The sequence below is a fragment of the Macaca thibetana genome, chromosome X (assembly GCF_024542745.1).
Source record: "Macaca thibetana thibetana isolate TM-01 chromosome X, ASM2454274v1, whole genome shotgun sequence".
NCBI classification, from domain to species: domain Eukaryota; kingdom Metazoa; phylum Chordata; class Mammalia; order Primates; family Cercopithecidae; genus Macaca; species Macaca thibetana.
In genome coordinates, this window is record NC_065598.1 from 2321063 (window position 1) to 2339814 (window position 18752).

The following is an 18752-nucleotide window of genomic DNA, read 5'->3' on the forward strand; positions in this document are numbered from 1 at the left end:
TATGTTCATGTTTTTGTTTCTTCTGGGAAGAAGACATAGGTAATGACTACCTTTATATGTCATAGAAAATATAAGCTTAAATATGTGTGCTGACAGTTGAAGGGTGGTTACCACCAGAAAACTAGAAAAGATTTGTACAAGTTTCAGAGCCTTAATGGGAAATGCATGGATTGAAGAAAACCTGATTCATGCAATCAGAGGTGGGTGGGAAAGAATTACACTGAAGAAGTAGAAAAGTCTGATATATGTAAAAAAGGGAAAATAATATGAAACGAAACTGCAGGACTCAATCCAAATATAACAGTGATCATAATAAACATGAATGGATTAAAGTTCCTTTTAAAAAAGGTAGACTTTCTGAATGGGAAAATAAACATAAAATCCAGACATATAGTAGTGCAGGAGGCAGCTTAATTAAAAACAAACAAAATGTTGAAAATAAATGGATACATTTGATATCATTCTGTTCCACTATCCAATCTAAGTAATGGTCAATTGTTTTACAGATTGCTCTTCTTTTTTTTTTTTTTTTTTTTTTTTTGAGACAGAGTCTCACTCTATCCCCCAGGCTGGAATGCAGTGGCGCGATCTCAGCTCACTGCAACCTCTGCTTCCCAGGTTCAAGTAATTCTCATGCCTCAGCCTCCAGAGTAGCTGGGATTACAGGTGCCCACCACCGCACCTGGCTAGTTTTTGTATTTTTAGTAGAGATGGGGTTTCACCTTGTTGGCCAGGCTGGTCTCGAACTCCTGACGTCAGGTGATCCACCCGCCTCGGCCTCCCAAAGTGCTGGGATTACAAGCGTGAGTCACTGTACCCAGCCTTCAGTTTGGTTTTGTCCAGTGTTTTCTCAAGATTAGATTGAGGTTGTGCATTTTTGGCAAAAAAATCATCAGAATTGATGTAAGTTTTCAGTATGTCATGTTACAGAGTGCATGATGTCTTTATGTCCTGTCCTGGTGATGTTAAATTTGATCACCTGGATTAAGTGGTGTCTGTTGGAGTTCTCCACTGTAAAATTATTATTTTTTTCTTTTAGTAATGGATAAATATCTTGGGATAGACATTACACAAACAGCCTGTTTCTTCTCTAAAAATCAGTGAGTCTTGTCTGCGATAGTTGTTACTATAGTGTTTGCCTAATCGTGATTTTCTATTTTCTACTTCCCTCATTCCTTCTATTTCAATTACTTGGAATTATGTTGTAAATTCAACCTGCCCCTTCTTTCTCACATATTTGTTTATTCAATAGTTATATTAGGTCAGGCGTGGTGGCTCATGCCTGTACTCCCAGCACTTTGGGAGACTGAGGCAGGCAGATTGCTTGAGCCCAGAAGTTTGAGACAAGCTTCGTAAACATTGTGAAACCCCATTTCTACCAAAAAATACAAAAATTAGCCGGGCATGGTGGCGTACACATGTAGTCCCGGTTACTTGGGAGGCTGAGGTGGGAGGACCACTTGAGCCCAGGAGTTGGAGGCTGCAGTGAGCTATGATTGCACCACTGAACTCTAGCCTGGGTGACAGAGTGAGACCCTGTATCAAAAGAAAGCTTATATTAGTGTAGGCTCATGAATATTTATTTCATATTTTGGGCTTGTTGTTTTTTGTTATTGATTACATTATTTCAGCTTTGGTAATTGGGTGCTTCTCCTAGCTGGCCCCCTGTATTCTTTCAACATGCCCCCATCCTTTTTCTAGCACTTGCTTAATTTTTCTGTCATCCCAATATGTTCTAGACTATGATGAAGTGGGATTTAAGCAAAAATAAATAAATAAATGGAACAGAGCAAATTTCACTTTGATAAAATGTACAGTCTTTCAAGCTTCGAGTCTCAAACTTGTGTGCAACTAACAATGTAAGTTTTGAATATAGAAAGTAAAAATTGATAGAGATAGTTATGGACCTCTGTTAGTTAGACAGCTCAGCATTTACATTTCTCTGCCTCTGCAGTTTACAGGGGGAAGCTGTCTTCCTAAGAGATGGCCCAAGTGCGTGCATCTTAAGACAGTTCTGTTCAATTTGTCACATTTTTCAAGTATGCATGCATTTCTTTTTCATAACATTAACATTTATTGCTTTATATGAACACCATATTGAAAGCCCAAGCATTCAGTTTACACACAGAAATTATGCAATTATATATCGCTTCACAAAGGCAGTGAACACATTACATTCTACAAAATCTACTTCACAGAAATTTAGAAATTCTACACACCAAAAGGTACAGCTGAAAAAACAGGTATAAATTTGGCAGCTGGTAATTTTGACAGGGAAGTTGCGCTTGCATGACTTTATTTTTTTGTTTGTGTTTTGAGACAGAGTCTCACTCTGTCGCCCAGGCTGGAGTGCAGTGGTGCCATCTCAGCCTCCTGCAACCTCTGCCCCCTGGGTTCAAGCGATTCTCCTGCCTCAGCATCCTGAGTAGCAGGAATTACAGGTGTCCACCACCACGCCTGGCTAATTTAAGTTTTTTGTTTGTTTGTTTTTGTTTTTTGTTTTTTTTTGAGATAGAGTCTTGCTCTGTCACCCAGGCTGGAGTGCAGTGGCGCGATCTCAGCTCACTGCAACCTCTGCCTCCTGGGGTCAAGCGATTCTCCTGCCTCAGCCTCCCGAGTAGCTGGGACTACAGGCGCCACCACACCTGGCTAATTTTTGTATTTTTAGTAGAGAAGGGGTTTCACCGTGCTGGCCAGGCTGATCTCAAACTCCTGACCTCAAGTGATTCGGCCACCTCAGCCTCCCAAAGTGCTGGGATTACAGGCGTGAGCCACTGCGCCCGGCCTTGCATGACTTTAAATATATGAATATGAAAATATTGAACTTAGAGTAATCATTGTGCTTTGTGTTGATTGAAAAATATAACACTGGCTATCGAAGAAGCATGTTCAAAGATACTTAATTCACTTCAAAATGTCATACAAATTGTGGTGGTTTCTATGCATCCCTAAAGCTTCAGTCATTTAGCTCAGGTACATTACTAAAGTAATATATTAATTCTTCCGGTACGGTGGGGTTTGCTACCATTGACATTTGCATTCAAGCATGCGTAGGCTTTTGGGCACAAATGGACGGTGTGCACAGCTCTAAGGCATCCGTGGAAATGTGCTCTGAACATGGAGACTGCAGTGAGGGCCGTGGGGATTCTCTCTGCGTTCCATGTTTGTGAGCAGCAAAACAGCACCCTTTTGAAGGAGGAGGTGGTTCTATGCTAAATATTAACCTACTGTCCTACTATTTGGCACATGTCTGTTCCAGGGTCATCCTGTCGAAGGTGTTCGATGAAGTCATTGAAGTGAATCTAATCGATAGTGCAGACTACATCCACCTGGCCTTTCTGAAGAGACCTGAGCTCGGGCTCACCCTCACCAAGCTTCACTGTTGGACTCTCACTCACTACAGCAAGTGTGTCTTCCTGGATGCAGACACTCTGGTGAGTGAAGACTCTCTGCTTGATAGGAAACCCTCCAACACCACATCTCTGTCCTGAAGCAGGCTGGCAACTTTTTTTTTTTTTTTTTTTTTTTGCAACACATTCACTCTGTCACCCAAGCTGGAGTGCAAACGGCATGATCTCGGCTCACTGCAACCTCTGCCTCCTGGGTTCAAGTGATTCTCCCACCTCAGCCTCCCAAGTGGCTGCGATTACAGGCACCCGCCATCATGCCCAGTTAATTTTTGTATTTTTGTGCAGACTGGGTTTCACCATGCTGGCCAGGCTGTCAACTCTTACTGGTAGATTCCTGTGAGGTCATGTGCATTTCTATTTCTAACACAGATGTTCAGTCTATTATAATCAGACGTAACATACCCCTGAGCACTGTGCTAGACCCTGCTGAAGAGAACGGGGGATTGGAAGACATGTTCCTACCCCAGGAATGAATTATAACTACAGTATTTTACACACACAAAATAGAATCATTAGGGAAAAAACTTGCGGCTGGGCACAGTGACTCACGCCTGTAATCTCAGCACTTTGGGAGGTTGAGATGGGTGGATCACTTGAGGCCAGGAGTTCGAGACCAGCCTGGCCAAAGTGGTGAAACCCCGTTTTTACTAAAATTACAAAAATTAGCCAGGCATGGTAGCAGGTGCCTGTAATCCCAGCTACTCAGGAGGCTGAGGTGGGGGAATCGCTTGAACCTGGGAGGCGGAGGCCACAGTGAGCTGAGACTGTACCACTGCACTCCAGCCTGGGCAACAGAGCAAGACTCTGTCTCAAAAACAGAAGCATTGGTAAAAGAAGCGTTGCGGCAGGTTCTGCGTGTTTTGCTTCACCAGGTGCTGTCCAATGTCGATGAGCTGTTCGACAGGGGAGAGTTTTCTGCGGCCCCAGACCCCGGATGGCCGGATTGCTTCAATAGCGGGGTGTTTGTCTTCCAGCCTTCTCTCCACACGCATAAACTCCTGCTGCAGCACGCCATGGAACACGGCAGCTTTGACGGTAAGTCAGGGCAGCCTGGATGCTTGGGGAAGAGAATGGGACTGCTGCCTAGACCCGCATCGCAGCCTCACCCCATTTCCCCATATCTGGGAATGGCCACTTGAAGACTGAGGTGGGAATTGAAGAATATGGCCAGTCAGGGGTGTAGGAAGAGATCAGGACGCTCATAAGGAAATATGCAGTTGAGAGAACCATTGGAAATATCCTTGCTGAGTAGAAAGAACGGTTCGACAATCCAGTCATATAAAATAGGTGAGCAAATCCTTCTCTAAAGGGCCGGATAGTAACTATTTTCAGAGTTGCACGCCTTATGGTCTCTGTTGCACACACTCAGCTCTGCAGATGTGACCTGAAGTCAGCCGTGGACCATACAGTCACGCCTCATTTAACGACAGGGATGCATTCTGAGAAACGTGTTGTTAGGTGATTTTGTCATTGTGTGAACATCCTAGATTGTATCTACACACGCCTGGATGATATAGCCTACTGTATACCTAGGCTGGAGGGTACAGCCTGTTCCTCCTAAGCTACAAACCCATATAAGCATGTGACTGCACTGAATGTTGTAGGCAATTGTAACCTAATGGGAAGTATCTGTGGTTCTAAACATATCTAAACATCACAAAGGTCCAGTGAAAATACAGTATAAAATCTTGTGGGACCACCGTCATATGTATGGTCTGTCTTTGACCGAAGCACTTTTATGTGTTGCATGACTGTACTTGGCATTGAACATGGGCTGGCCGTGGTGGCTCGTGCCTGTAATCCCAGCACTTTGGGAGGCCAGGGCGGACAGATTGCTTGAGTCCAGGAGTTCAAGGTGGCTTGAGACCAGGAGTTCAAGACCAGCCTAGGCAACATGGCATCTCTACAAAAAATACAAAAATAAGCTGGATGTGATGCTAGCACCTGTAGTCCCCACTCCCTGGGAGGCTGAGTTGGGAGCAGCACCTGAGCTCAAGAGTTCAAGGCTGCAGTGAGCTGTGATTGCACCACTGCACTCCAGTCAGGGTGACAGAGTGAGACCCTGTCTCAAAGAAAAAGAAAAGAGCATGGCTGTGTTCCAATAAAACTTTATTTACAAAAACATGCACAGAGTGTAGTTGGCTGAGCCCTGGTAGAATATAGGGAGAATTAAAATGAGGCAACCCGAAGCAGGTGTTTGTTCAAATGGGCGTCAGTAGAGAGGAAATGTGCTGGAAGTTTTGTAAAGTAAAAGAAAATACTGGACCAGTGAAGAATTGCCTCTAGGTAAAGGGGAAGAGTTAATAAAACCGGCAAAAATGGTGGGAAAAGCATTGTCACTACCAGGGAGAATTCATTAGGGGACCAGTGGAGTGCTTTGTACTCCATATGCAATTTTAGCATTCATTCTGGGGGCTCCTGGTGGAGAATTTTGGAGGGAATATGCACTTATTTTTATCAATGGCTTGGGTTATCAGTCCTTTCTGAGAACCAAGAGAATGTGTTCAGTTGACAGACGGAAGAAATGGAATTAGTAACCCCGAAGGCAAGTGTTTACGTTGAGAGCTTCAGGCACATCTGGCATTCTTGGAGTGGACCAAGCCATACTTTGCTAACCTGCTTTTATGTTTGCTCATTATGTAGGGGCGGACCAAGGCTTACTGAATAGTTTCTTCAGGAACTGGTCAACAGCAGACATCCACAAGCACCTGCCATTCATCTATAACTTGAGTAGTAACACGATGTACACTTACAGCCCTGCCTTCAAGCAGTAAGTTCTCCACCCTGGCGAATCCTGCCAGATCTGCCGATACCAATCCACCTTCCCTCCTGGAAGATATACCAGCTGTTGGCGTATTTAAAAACTCATCTATCTATCTATCTATCTATCTATCTATCTATCTATCTATCTATCCATCCATCCATCCATCCATCCATCCATCCATCTATCTATCCATCCATCCATCCATCTATCTATCTATCTATCTCTAGGTAGATCTAAATATCTATTTATCTGTATAGATAGATACCTATGTCTATGTGTCTATCTATCTAGATGTCTATGTCTATATAGATATGTATCTGTCTATATAGTTATCTATATAGGCCTAGACATCTATCTGTTATCTATCTATCTATCTATCTATCTATCTATCTATCTATCTATCCATATCTATCTAGATCTGGATATGTATCTGTATATATAGATCTATCTATCTATATCTATATATGTACCTATATCTAGATCTAGATATCTATCTATATATATTGATCTATCTAATCTGTATATCTATGTAGATATTTATCTATCTATATAGACCTAGATATCTATCTATCTATCTATCTATCTAATCTATCATCGATCATATGTATCTATCCAGATCTGAATATCTATCTATAAACATCTATCTATCTATCTATCTATCTATCTATCTATCTATCTAGATCTAGATATCTATCTAGATCTACATCACTATATAGATACCAGTTCTATCTATCTAGAACTAGATATCTGTGTATCTAGATATCTATCTAGATTTAGATCTTCATCCATATAGGTATCTATCTATATCTATCAATCTAGATCCAGATATCTATCTATATACGTAGATCTATATATCTATATCTGTATATCTATCTAGATCTAGCTAGGTATCTATGTATATACATGGATCTATATATCTCTCTATAGGTATCTAGATCTAGATCTCTCTCTATATAGATCTATCTATCTAGATCTAGACCTCTATCTAGGCGTCTATCCATCTATCTAGATCTAGACATCTCTCTGTATATTAATACATAGATCTATCTATCTCTGTACATCGTTATATATGTATACACACACACAGAAACACGCACACCCGTATCTTGTCTCCTGCTTGCTGATTGCTGTAAATGATAGGTAGTCAAGGCTCTACGACAGTGATTCCCAAAGTGTAGCCCGAGGAACCCTGACCCCACAACTCTTTCAAGTGTCTTCAAAGTCATAACTACTTTAAAAAAAGAATTTGAAGATGTGATTTTTTTCCCTTTTTGCTGCCATTTTCTCATGCATCTATGCTGAGATTTTACAGACACTACATGGCATGCAATGAGGTAATACCCTGAACACAGATGGAGCTAGGAGGAACCAGCTGTCGCCTCTTGGGAAAATAGATGGCACTCTTCTCACAATGATTTTTTTTAATATAGAGATTTTTTTAATGAAAAATCATGAAATTTATGTTACTGCATAATGGTTTGATTTTTTTAAAGGGATTGATAAATATGCTTTCTAATTTCTCAGTTTTAATCTCGATTATTGTAAATATGGAGAAAGAGAATCCACAGGGACATGACTGGGGACAGTGGCTCACGCCTGTCATTTCAGCCCTTTGGGAGGCCGAGGCAGGCAGATGACTTGAGCTCAGGAGTTTGAGACCAGCCTGTGCAACATGACGAAACCCTGTCTCTACGAAAAAATAAAACAAGACATTAGCTGAACGTGGTGTCGCACACCGCTAGTCTCTGCTACTCGGGAGGCTGCGGAGGGAGGCTCACTTGAGCCTGGAAACTGGAGTTTGCAGTGAGCCGAGATCATGCCACTGCACTCCAGCCTGAGTGACAGAGCAAGCCTCAGCTCAGGAGAAAAAAAAAGAAAGAATCCACATGGACAAAGCTCTTTGAGTTCCTAAGAGGTTCAAGGGTGAGGGGACCAGAAACTGTGAAATTCACTGCTCCAGAAGATGTGGCTATAAATGAAAATAGAGAATCTGAGAATCACATTGGGAATCAATAATTGTAGAGTCTGCATTCTCTACACAGGACACGGTGTCCCTAAGGAAGAGAAATTGATTCTTGGGAGTGAAATCTTGTTATATTTTAATGTATAATCACAAATGTAATGTACAGAACATAGATATGTCATGTGACTTTTGTATTCATATTTCATGAGGAGGTGATCCAAGAAAAAAAATGTTTAAAAAGGCTCCTGGAGGATGGTGATGATGAACAACAAAAAAGTTGGCAAGGGGAAAATTTTAAATCCTGTAAAAGAGAAAAAAAGCAAATTGCCTTGCTGCTTGCATTATCCACTGTAACAGCTATTTTTTTTGCCCCTGTCATTTTAAGGATACGATGATTTGGGCTGCTGTACTTCACGTTTTTAAAAAACTGATTTATTTTTCCTGTTTTGGGAAAAAATCTCAATGGATTACGATTATGTTTCTTGATATATACAAAATAAAATAACTGCAAAAACTGTGATTTTAAAAGTATATCTTTATGCAAAATAACTGCAAATGAAACTACTACTACTATGCTGATAGTAGTGGAGTAGTATTATTGATGATATATTGATTACTATCTTGATAGTAGTGGTATGCTATTATTGCTCATATATTGATTACTGCATTGATAGTACTACTATATTATTATTGATTATATATTGATTACTATCGTGATAGTATTTTGTTATTGATCACATATTGATTACTGAATTGATAGTAGTAGATGTTACTATTGATTATATATTGATTACTATGCTAATAGTAGCATATTATTGACTATATATTGATTACTACATTGATAGTGGTAATTATTATTGATTATATATTGAGTACTATTATATGTTGATAATAATAACATATTATTATTGATTACATGATTACTACATTGATAGTAAGAATATATTGTTATTGATCATATATTGATTACATGCATAGTAATCATATGATCATGATCATATTGTAATCATATGATCATGATCATATTGATTACATGCATTGATAGTAGTAGTGTATTATTATTGATTATATATTGATGACTATGTTGATAGTAGTAGTCTATTATTATTGATCATATATTGATTACTACATTGGAAGTAGTAGTGTATTATTATTCATTATATATTGATTACTATGCTGATAGTAGTAGTATCATCAATAATAATAATCAATAATGGAAACCCATTGGGGCAAGTCTTTCAGAGGCTGTCTTTGAGGAGCCCCACGGTAGTTGGATGCTTTCTGGGTGTCTTTTATCACATTAGAGTGGAAATCAGAATCCCTTCTGTTTTCTTCTCAGATTTGGTTCCAGTGCAAAGGTCGTACATTTTTTGGGGTCCACGAAACCTTGGAACTACAAGTACAATCCACAGAGTGGCTCAGTGTTGGAGCAGGGCTCAGCGTCCAGTAGCCAGCACCAGGCGGTGTTCCTTCATGTCTGGTGGACGATCTACCAGAACAACGTGTTGCCCCTTTATAAAAGTGCCCAAGCGGGGGAAGCACACGCATCTCCTGGTCACACAGTAAGTGGAGAATTCCCTTAAAACCCATAGCTGAGGACAAGGAGAACATCCTTGTCACCAAGGTCCGGTGTGGGTTTTTTTGAAATGCCCCTTTTTTGTCTAAGCACTGTATTTCATGTAAAAGAATACTGAGAAGCAAGTACCTTTTAAAAAAATTTTTATGTTTTAGCTCAAAATAGAGAATGCCTAATGAGTAGATATCTTGTTTTGATTTATAGGCCTGGTGCAGAAATAGGTTATTGAAATTAGCCATCCTCATCAGAGTAAGAGACCCTCATGGACAGGTGGTTCACAATGACTGATTACGATGTCATTTGGGCCAACGCTTTCCACTTGAAAGCATCATTTGAGATAGCAATTGGAGGACGTGTCTGAAGAGGATTTTGTAAATTTTTGATTGACACCAATTTGATTTCAGAAAATATAATGATAGCCCCTAGATGTGCTAAATCGTGGAGTATCTGCAGTGTGTTGAATGTGGACTGCATCTGCCTCGCAGAAGACCTTTTGCAATTAGGACTCAGGAAACTTTTTATTCCTAATGGCTTTTTTCACTAAAGTAAAAAAAAACTTGAGCTTTTTTTTTTTTTAAAATTTTACTAATGCATTTGTACTAGAGTACCAGAGTATTTTTTTTTTTTTACTAGCGTAAAGAAAACTAGAGTTTTGTTTGTTTGTTTTTTGAGACAGAGTCTTGCTCTGTTACCCAGGCAGGAGTGCAGTGACGTGATCTCAGTTCACTGCAACCTTCGCCTCCCGGGTTCAAGCGATTCTCCTGCCTCAGCCTCCGGAGTAGCTGGGATTACAGGTGCCCACCACCACGCCCGGCTAATTTTTGTACTTTTAGTGGAGACGGGGTTTTGCCATGTTGGCCAGGCTGGTCTTGAAGCCCTGACCTCAAGTGATCCACCCGCCTCAGCCTCCCAAAGTGCTGGGATTACAGGCGTGAACCACCCATCCCGGCCTTTTTTTTTTTTTTTTTTTTTAACTAGAGTATTTGCTAATACAACAGAGTCTGCTGTCGGCACATGCGTTGCCTGGGAAATGGAAAAGCATCCTATTGTAATTTTTAGTATGCTTTGTTATTTGGGTGGAGCTAGGGGCTACTTTTTAAGGACTGCTGAAAATACCTCTCAGCGAGTGACAGCAGCAAGTGGGCGTTTATGTGTATTCACTTCACAAACATTGACTTGCCACATGTTTCCTGCTGGGCGCTTTGCTGAGTACTGGATTACTAAGTACTGGAGTGCATAGGAGGGAACTTTAAGGCTTAGTGTCAAATGGTTCTGAGAAAGAAAACATTTAGGACAATTATTTAGTGATTGGGATGGGAGCTGGGAGCCCTGGCTACACAGGGCCCCACCCCACCCCCCAGGACAGCGGGTGAATTGAGGAGACATTGGGAAGACTCGCTCCATGTGTCTATTTTTGTGCAGCTTTGCCTCAGTGATGTGGGGGCGCTGTGTACAGATTCAGTGTCTGGTGTTGGAGAGCCGTGTGCAAATTCAACACCCAGTGCCGGCGTGCTGTGTGCAAATTCGCCACTGGGTTCTAACCAGCCTGCTCAGGGCCTTCCGGAGCCGACCCAGATGGTGGATGAGACCCTGTCCCTACCTGAAGGACGCCGTTCAGAAGATGTAAGTACCTGCGTTCCTCACAGGTGTGATGGAGAGTCAGACACTGGCAAGCAGTGAGAGCGGAGAGAGCCGGCTTCCCTGGCTCTCTGGGGAGGGAGATGGAGGGGAAGGCTGGTCTTTAGTTTGCTGTGGCATTCAAGGCTCCTGCATTTATTTGCATTATGGCACGCCGAATCAAGCTCACCTGCAGAAAGATGTCTATGCCCCAGTCCCCAGGATCTGTGAATGTCACCTTGTGTGGCAAAAGGGAGTTTGCAGTTGTGATTAAAGAGGGACCTTGCGATGGGGAGGTATGGTCTTGGATTATGGGAGTGGGCTCTTAGTCATCACAAACCTCCCTTCAAAGAAGAAGGCAGACGTGTGAAGGTCAGAGAAGGAGTGTGAAGCTGGAAGCAGAGGCCAGAGAGAGAGGGGACTGGAAGAGGCTGGGCTGCTGGCTTTGAAGATGGAAGAGGAGGCCACGAGCCAGGGAATATGGTGGCTTCCAGAAGCCAGAGAAGGCAGGAAATGGATTCTCCTCCAGGTCTCCAAGAAGGAACCAACCCTGCCGACACCTTGATTTTAATCCACTGGACTTCTGGCCCCCAGAACTATCAGATGGTCAGTCTGCCTTGGTATAAACCACCCAGTTTGTGGCCATTTCTTATGTAGCAGCTTCAAAAAACTGATGCCACATGGAGACAGATGCTCACTCTCATGCAGTTTACAGATCCTGGGGGAGCCAGAGCTCGTTCAGGTTCAAAAAGTGAGGCTTCCATCAGTGCCCCTTCAACCCAACTGCCTGGCCGTGCATCCTGAGCGGTTTCAGCCGAACCCCTGACTTGAACAGTGGTTCAAATGAAGATGGATTCCTGCTGGGGTTCAGTGTTCAAATGAATGTTGACCTGCACAGTGGTGTCTATTGAGGCTGAGTCTGCAGCACTTTGTCCCCATCAAAGAAAGATGAAAATACACCTTGCAAAACAAATAATGGAGGCCGTCATTTCTCCAGCTCCAATTTCTAGGCGAATACTTTGGAATAATATCTTGTGTTTAAAGATTTCTTGGGGCCAGGCATGGTGACTCACACCTGTAATCCTAACACTTTGGAAGGCTGAGGTGGGAGGACTGCTTGAGCCCAGGAGTATGAGACCAGCTGGCAACACACTGAGACCTCATCTCTACAAAAAAAGTAAAACAATTAGCTGGGCGTGGATGTGTGCACCTGTAGTCCCAGCTACTTGGGGGGCTGAGGCAGGAGGAACACTTGAGCCTTGGAGGTTGAGGCTGTAGTGAGCTATAATCTCACCGGTTCACTCCAGCCTGGGTGACAGAGTAGACACTGTCTCAAATTTAAAAAAAAAAAAAAAAAAAATTCTTGTTTTAAATCTTTACCACTCATCCTAACAAGTTTCTCAACGGAATTATTTTGAGATCATACTTAGGGAAGGGTCTGGGGACTGGGCTGAAGGAAAGCGATTCTTGTCTGTGGATTTCAGATAGCTCCGGGAGAGCTGTTTCTTGTTGCTTATAAACCAGTGACCTTTGCGTTTTGCACACATTGCTGCGGAAGACACCACACGCTTCACTGTACTATGGCGTAAATGATGCTCTGGCAACTTTATGCATTAATAATGTCGGAGTGCTGATTTCACATTGACCCAAACACGTTGAAAAGATGTTTAGGTTCAGATGGTGAAGGCTGAGGAGGTGTAAAATTCGCTTTTCTGGTTTTTCATTCCTTGCGGTGTGCCCTGAGCACGCCATAGCCTGGGTCTGGCCGCAGGACGTCCCTCATGTGAGTAAAGTCAAGGGCCTCTGCTTGTTCCTGCTGGAATGTGAAGAATTCCATCGGTTGAGCTCTTACATGATGTGCAAAACGGCTGCAATCGTGCTGAGCCGTGCTCGTATCAGAATGTCTAAGGAAAAATCGCATTTACATTAAATGTTTAGTAGGCAACCAAGTTTAGACTAAACCAAAGAGTATCCGAGAATGCTGTGGCATTCAAGGCTCTTGCTTTTATGTGCATTACAGCACCTTAATGCCAATAAAGGGGAACTCTGATCCCCTGTTGATGTGTGTTGAAAACAATTGAATGCTCAAACTCCTCGCCTAAAAAAGAAATATTATTGAATGCTTCGTAAAAAAGATTTAGGAAGTGTATTTTGCCAAGGTTAAGGACACACCCGTGACACAGCCTCAGGAGGTCCTGACGACATGTGCCCAAGGTGCTCGGGGCACAGCTTGCTTTTATACCTTTTAGAGAGTCATGAGATATGTTTAAGAAGTACATTGGTTCAGTCCGGAAAGGTGGGACAACTCAAAGTGGGGAGGGGGCTTCCAGGTCATAAGATAGAGGCAAATGGTTGCTTTTTTTTTTTTTTTAGCTTCTGATTGGCCTTTCCAAAGGAGGCAATCAGATATGCATTCATCTCTGTGAGCAGAGGGGTGACTGAAAGGAATGGGAGGCAGAGGCCCTAAGCAGCTCCCCGCTGGACTTTTCCCTGGTTAGTGATATTGGGGTTCCAAGATTTATTTTCTTCACAAGACTCTATTGAGTCCTCAGAAAACGGTTGTCAAACCATCTTTCTGATTTCCGGTTATGTAATTTTAATCTTATTCTGTCACTGAATCTTGTACATTAGTGGTTTTGCAAACTGTGGCCTGAGGTTTCTCTGAATAAGGATCATTTTAAAGGACTGTGTTTTTGCAAATGATCTTAAAAGCATTCTTCTTTTTTTCTTTTTTCTTTTTGTTTGTTTTGAGACGGAGTCTCACTCCATCGCCCAGGCTGAAGTGCAATGGCGCGATCTCAGCAGCTCACTGCAACCTCCACCTCCCGAGTCCAAGCAATTCTTCTGCCTCAGCTTCCTTAGTAGATGGATAAGCATGGGCCACCACATCCAGCTAGTTTTTGTATTTTTAGTAAAGACCAGGTTTCACCATGTTGGCCAGGCTGTTCTTGAACTCCTGGCTTCAAGTGATCCACCTGCCTCAGCCTCCCAAAGTTCTGGGATTACAGGGGTGAGCTACCACACCTGGCCATTACAAGCGTTCTTAAAAGTTTATTCTGAACCACGGTGGGCACTGCCTCATTCGTAAGGGCAGCCACCCTCTTTCAGAAGCAAGTGTGTATTCTCTACCCCTCAGCCCCTTGAGGGATTTCCATGGATTGTCACAGCCCCTGAAAACAAGCTTCCCAGGGCAAACAGTGGTTTTCCAGAGACTCCAAAAGTGAAAACAGTCAGGACGCTCCAGTCCCAGCTCCAGCCCAAGTTGTAGCCATGCCAGTCTCTGCAAAAACAGGACCATTTCCAGAGTGAGAGCACTTAGCACTTTGCTTTCTCTAAAACAGTGCCCATCATGCTCAATTCATATTAATCTCAATGGAATTGTTGCCGTGGATTTTTCTTGACATAAGTCACTTCTACTTTTGCTAGGGATTCGTAATTGTCAATGAGGTGGCAACTTAAAGAATAGATATGTAGCTTCGTGTTTGTCCGTCCGTGAGCCACATTTCAATCAGAGCCAGTCAAGCCAAACCAAGGAGAGCCTTTCCCGTGGAGGGATGGGGGCTTCTGAGGAGGGATTGGGGCTTCATGATGACAGAATTGAGGATTATCCTGCCGTGATGTCCAAGGAGATGAGCAAAGACACAAAAGCACATTCATTTCACCCCAGTTAGGTGGTGTCTATTATCAAAAAGACAAAAAATAACCAATGCTGGTGAAGATGTGGAGAAAGGGAAACTCTTCTCCACTGTAGATGGGGATTAAAAATAAGCACAGCCAGGATGGACAAGAGTATGAAGGTTCCTCAGAAAACTACAAATAGAACTACCACATGATCCGGCCATCACACTACTGGGCATTTATCTAAAGGAAAGGAAATTAGTATATGAAGGGACATCTGCCCCCCGTCCATGTTTTTGCAGTTTATTCACAACAGGCAAGATACAGATTCAACCCAATTGTTTGTCAAAGGATGAATGGATAAAGAAAATGCTGTGTATAGATATACCATGGAATACTATTCAGCCATAAAAAAGAAGGAAATTCATCATTTGCGGCAACATGGATGGAAATAGAGGACATTATGATAGGTGAAATAAGCCAGAAACAGAGAGTTAAACACCACATGTTCTCACTCATCTGTGGAAGCTAAAAACATTTAATCTCACAGAAGTAAAAAGTAAGACCAGGCATAGTGGCTCACTCCTGTAATCCCTGCACTTTGGGAGGCTGAGGCAGGATGATTGCTTGAGATCAGGAGTTTGAGACCAGCCTGAGCAACATAGCAAAACCCTGTCTCTACAAAAAAATACAAAAATTAGCTGAGTGTGTGGTACTTGCCGGTGGTCCCAGCTACTCGCAAGGCTGAGGTGGGAGGATCGCTTGAACCTGGGAGGTTGAGGCTGCAGTGAGCCGAGATCATGCTGCTGCACTCCAGCCTGGGCAGCAGAACGAGACTCTGTCTCAAAAAAAAAAAATAGAAGTAAAAAGTAGAATAGAATGTACTAGAGACTAGGAAAGGTGGGGGAAGGAGAAGATAGGGAGAGATTTGTTAAAGGATACAAAATTACAGCTAGACAAGAGGAATATGTTGTCATATTCTATAGCCCTGTAGGATGACTGTAGCCAACAGTAATCTATAGTTTCAAATAGCTGGAAGGAGGATGTCGTATGTTCCCAAAAGAAAGAAATGATACATATTTGACATGGTGGATATGCTAATTACCCTGACAGGATCACTGAACCTTGTAGGTATTGAACCATCCCTGTGTACCCCATAAATATGTACAATCATTATGTGTCAATTTTTAAAAAGTAATTATAAAAAAAAAAAGTATGTTCAACAGCCAGCAGCCACGAGAAGACCATCAGCTGGTCTCATCCGCAGCAAGAGATTGCAGTGCCCGTTGGACGTTTTTGGCATGGCTCCAAATCCCCACCCCATCCTCAAGGGGCAATAGTGCAGAAAGGAGGAGGGCGGGAAAACATTTCTCAAGAATTGGAGAATCGCCAGTTTCCAGGGCCCGGAACAAGACCCAGGAGGAGATGAAGATCACCCTTGCAGGTGGAAGCTGTCCCTGTCCGGGTAGTGCTGGGGACAGTAGGTGGCCCTTCTGCTGTCTGTCTGAGCATGAGCTCAAGGCCAAGGGTAAGGTGAGCGGAGATGACCCTCAGCTGGGCTGAGCGTACTTTGTTTAGGGTATTTAAGCAGTTCTCAAAAGTGATTGCAGAGCCTGTATCTCCCATCTCAGAGGCTATGCCCAGCCTCACCCTCCCTCCAGCCCACCGTCATGCCCACCCTTGGGCTTCAAAAGCATCAATGGAAGATGATAGTGCAGTACCCAACTACAGGCCCTTAAATGAATAAACTGCACTTGCACATCGCAGAGGGGGCAGCAAGGGAGACGGAAACAGACAGATCCAGCTCAGATGGAATTTGATCCGTAGGAAAGTGATGAAGTGAAGGAGGGATCTGTCCGCCCTGCAAGCGGCCCCAGGCACGGCGTGAAGGGGAGGCAGGGAGAGGTCACACTGGCCTCAGACTTGGACACTGAAATGTTTAGTTACAGCAGGAGCAGGGACGCCTGCGTAGGTCCTAGGGAAAGGAGGGGACACCCAGGCATTGGAGACCCAGTGTGTAGAAGACTGCGAGACCCGCTCAAATGTTTAGCAGAAAGGAAGAGAAATTCAAATAGATTCAGGAGTGGGAGGAAAAGGTGGAGGTGAAACCAAAGCTGTTTAAATACACATGATCTTCGATTTACAGTTGGTTTACATCCCAACAAACCCATCGTAAACTGAAAATATCTTAAGTCAAAAATGCATTTAGACCAGGTGCAGTGGCTCACGTCTGTAATCCCAACACTTTGGGAGGCCAAGGCGGGCAGATCACTTGAGCTCAGGAGTTCAAGACCAGCCTGGCCAACACGGTGAAACTCCGTCTCTACTAAAAATACAAAAATTAGCCGGGTGTGATGGCGTGTACCTGTAATCCCAGCTACTTGGGAGGCCGAAGCAGGAAAATGGCTTCAACTTGGGAGGCGGAGGTTGCAGTGAGCTGAGATCACACCACTGCACTCCAGCCTGGGCAACAGAGCAAAACTCAGTCTCAAAAAAAGAAAAAGAAATATAAGCATAACCTTAAATAACTGGGGAGTGTTATGTTGGCTGACTGCAACACAGATACAAAAAACCCTGACAGAATAAAAAGAATACTAACAAAAAAGGTATTTTGGGCAGGGCACGGTGGCTCACACCTGTAATCCTAGCATGTTGGTAGGCTGACGCAGGCAGTTCACTTGAGCTCAGGAGTTTGAGACCAGCCTGGCTGATACGGTGAAACCCCGTCTCTATTAAAAATACAAAAATTAGCCGGAAATTGCTTGAACCCGAGAGGTGGAGGTTGCAGTGAGCTGAGATCGTGCCAGTGCGCTCCAGCCTGGGCAACAGAGTGAGACTCTGTCTCAAAAAAAAAAAAAAAAAAAAAAAAAAAGGTATTTTGGAGTTCCTGTGTCCACATAATTTCATCCTTCGATCTCATTCCCCATTCTCCCCACCTCTCCATCCTAATGTAGGTGAATAGTGGGTTGGGGAAATTGACCTAAAAACATTTGTTATGGTCTATATATTTTCTGATGAGGGTATTTTTCTAAAAACAATGAAGTCTTCAGGCTTTTAAAGGGAAGGGACTGGGGAGAGAGGGGAGGGAGAGAGTCCGGACAAATAGCTAATGCATGCGGGGCTTGAAAGCTAGATGACGGGTTGACGGGTGCAGCAAACCACCATGGCACACGTACACCTGTGTAACACACCTGCACGTCCTGCACATGTATCCCGGAACCTAAAGTAAAAACAAAACAAAACAAAACTCTATTTAACAAAAGGTATGTTGATTGATTGGAGATTATTATATTACTGTCACATTTTCCAAGATAATATTTAATAACACTGAACAAGGAGTTGAAAATTTGAGCTGTTTTGTATACTAGTTTTGTGACTTTGGATAAATCAATAAATATTTCTGAACATCTTAAAAAAAAAAGGGAGGGATGCTGTCTATACGGTATCTGATATATAGCTCACCCTCCGCATCTATGGGTTCCGTATCTGTGGATTCAACCAAGCTTGGATCGAAAATATTGGGGAAAACAAAATTGCATCTGCGCTGAACATGCACAGACTTTTTTCTCTTGTTATTATTCCCTAAACAATACGACATAGCAAGTATTAACACAGCATGTGCATTGTAATAGGTATGGCAATTAACCTAGAGATGATTTAAAGTCTGTGGGAGGATGTGCATTGGTTATGTGCAAACACAATTCCATCTTGTATCAGACACTTCAGCATCCGTGGATTTTGGTATCCCCAGGAGGTCCTGGAACCAATCCTCCGTGGATATCAGGAGAAATTCCATTTCATTAA

At 42.9% G+C, this 18752-nt stretch overlaps 1 protein-coding gene across 12 annotated transcripts in view; it reads left to right on the forward strand.

The window, feature by feature from the left end:
• LOC126946412 (glycogenin-2) overlaps nt 1-18752 on the forward strand; it is a 53625-nt gene that overhangs the window by 21070 nt on the left and 13803 nt on the right. For all 12 annotated transcript variants that reach the window (XR_007722655.1, XR_007722656.1, XM_050776665.1 and 9 more), the window contains 5 exons: nt 3260-3434; nt 4283-4445; nt 6054-6180; nt 9477-9699; nt 11136-11336. Coding sequence is in view for 10 of the 12 variants with exons in the window: in XM_050776665.1 (XP_050632622.1) it covers nt 3260-3434; nt 4283-4445; nt 6054-6180; nt 9477-9699; nt 11136-11336 (889 nt within the window). In the remaining 2 variants the exon portion in view is untranslated. The remainder of the gene's footprint in view (nt 1-3259; nt 3435-4282; nt 4446-6053; nt 6181-9476; nt 9700-11135; nt 11337-18752) is intronic.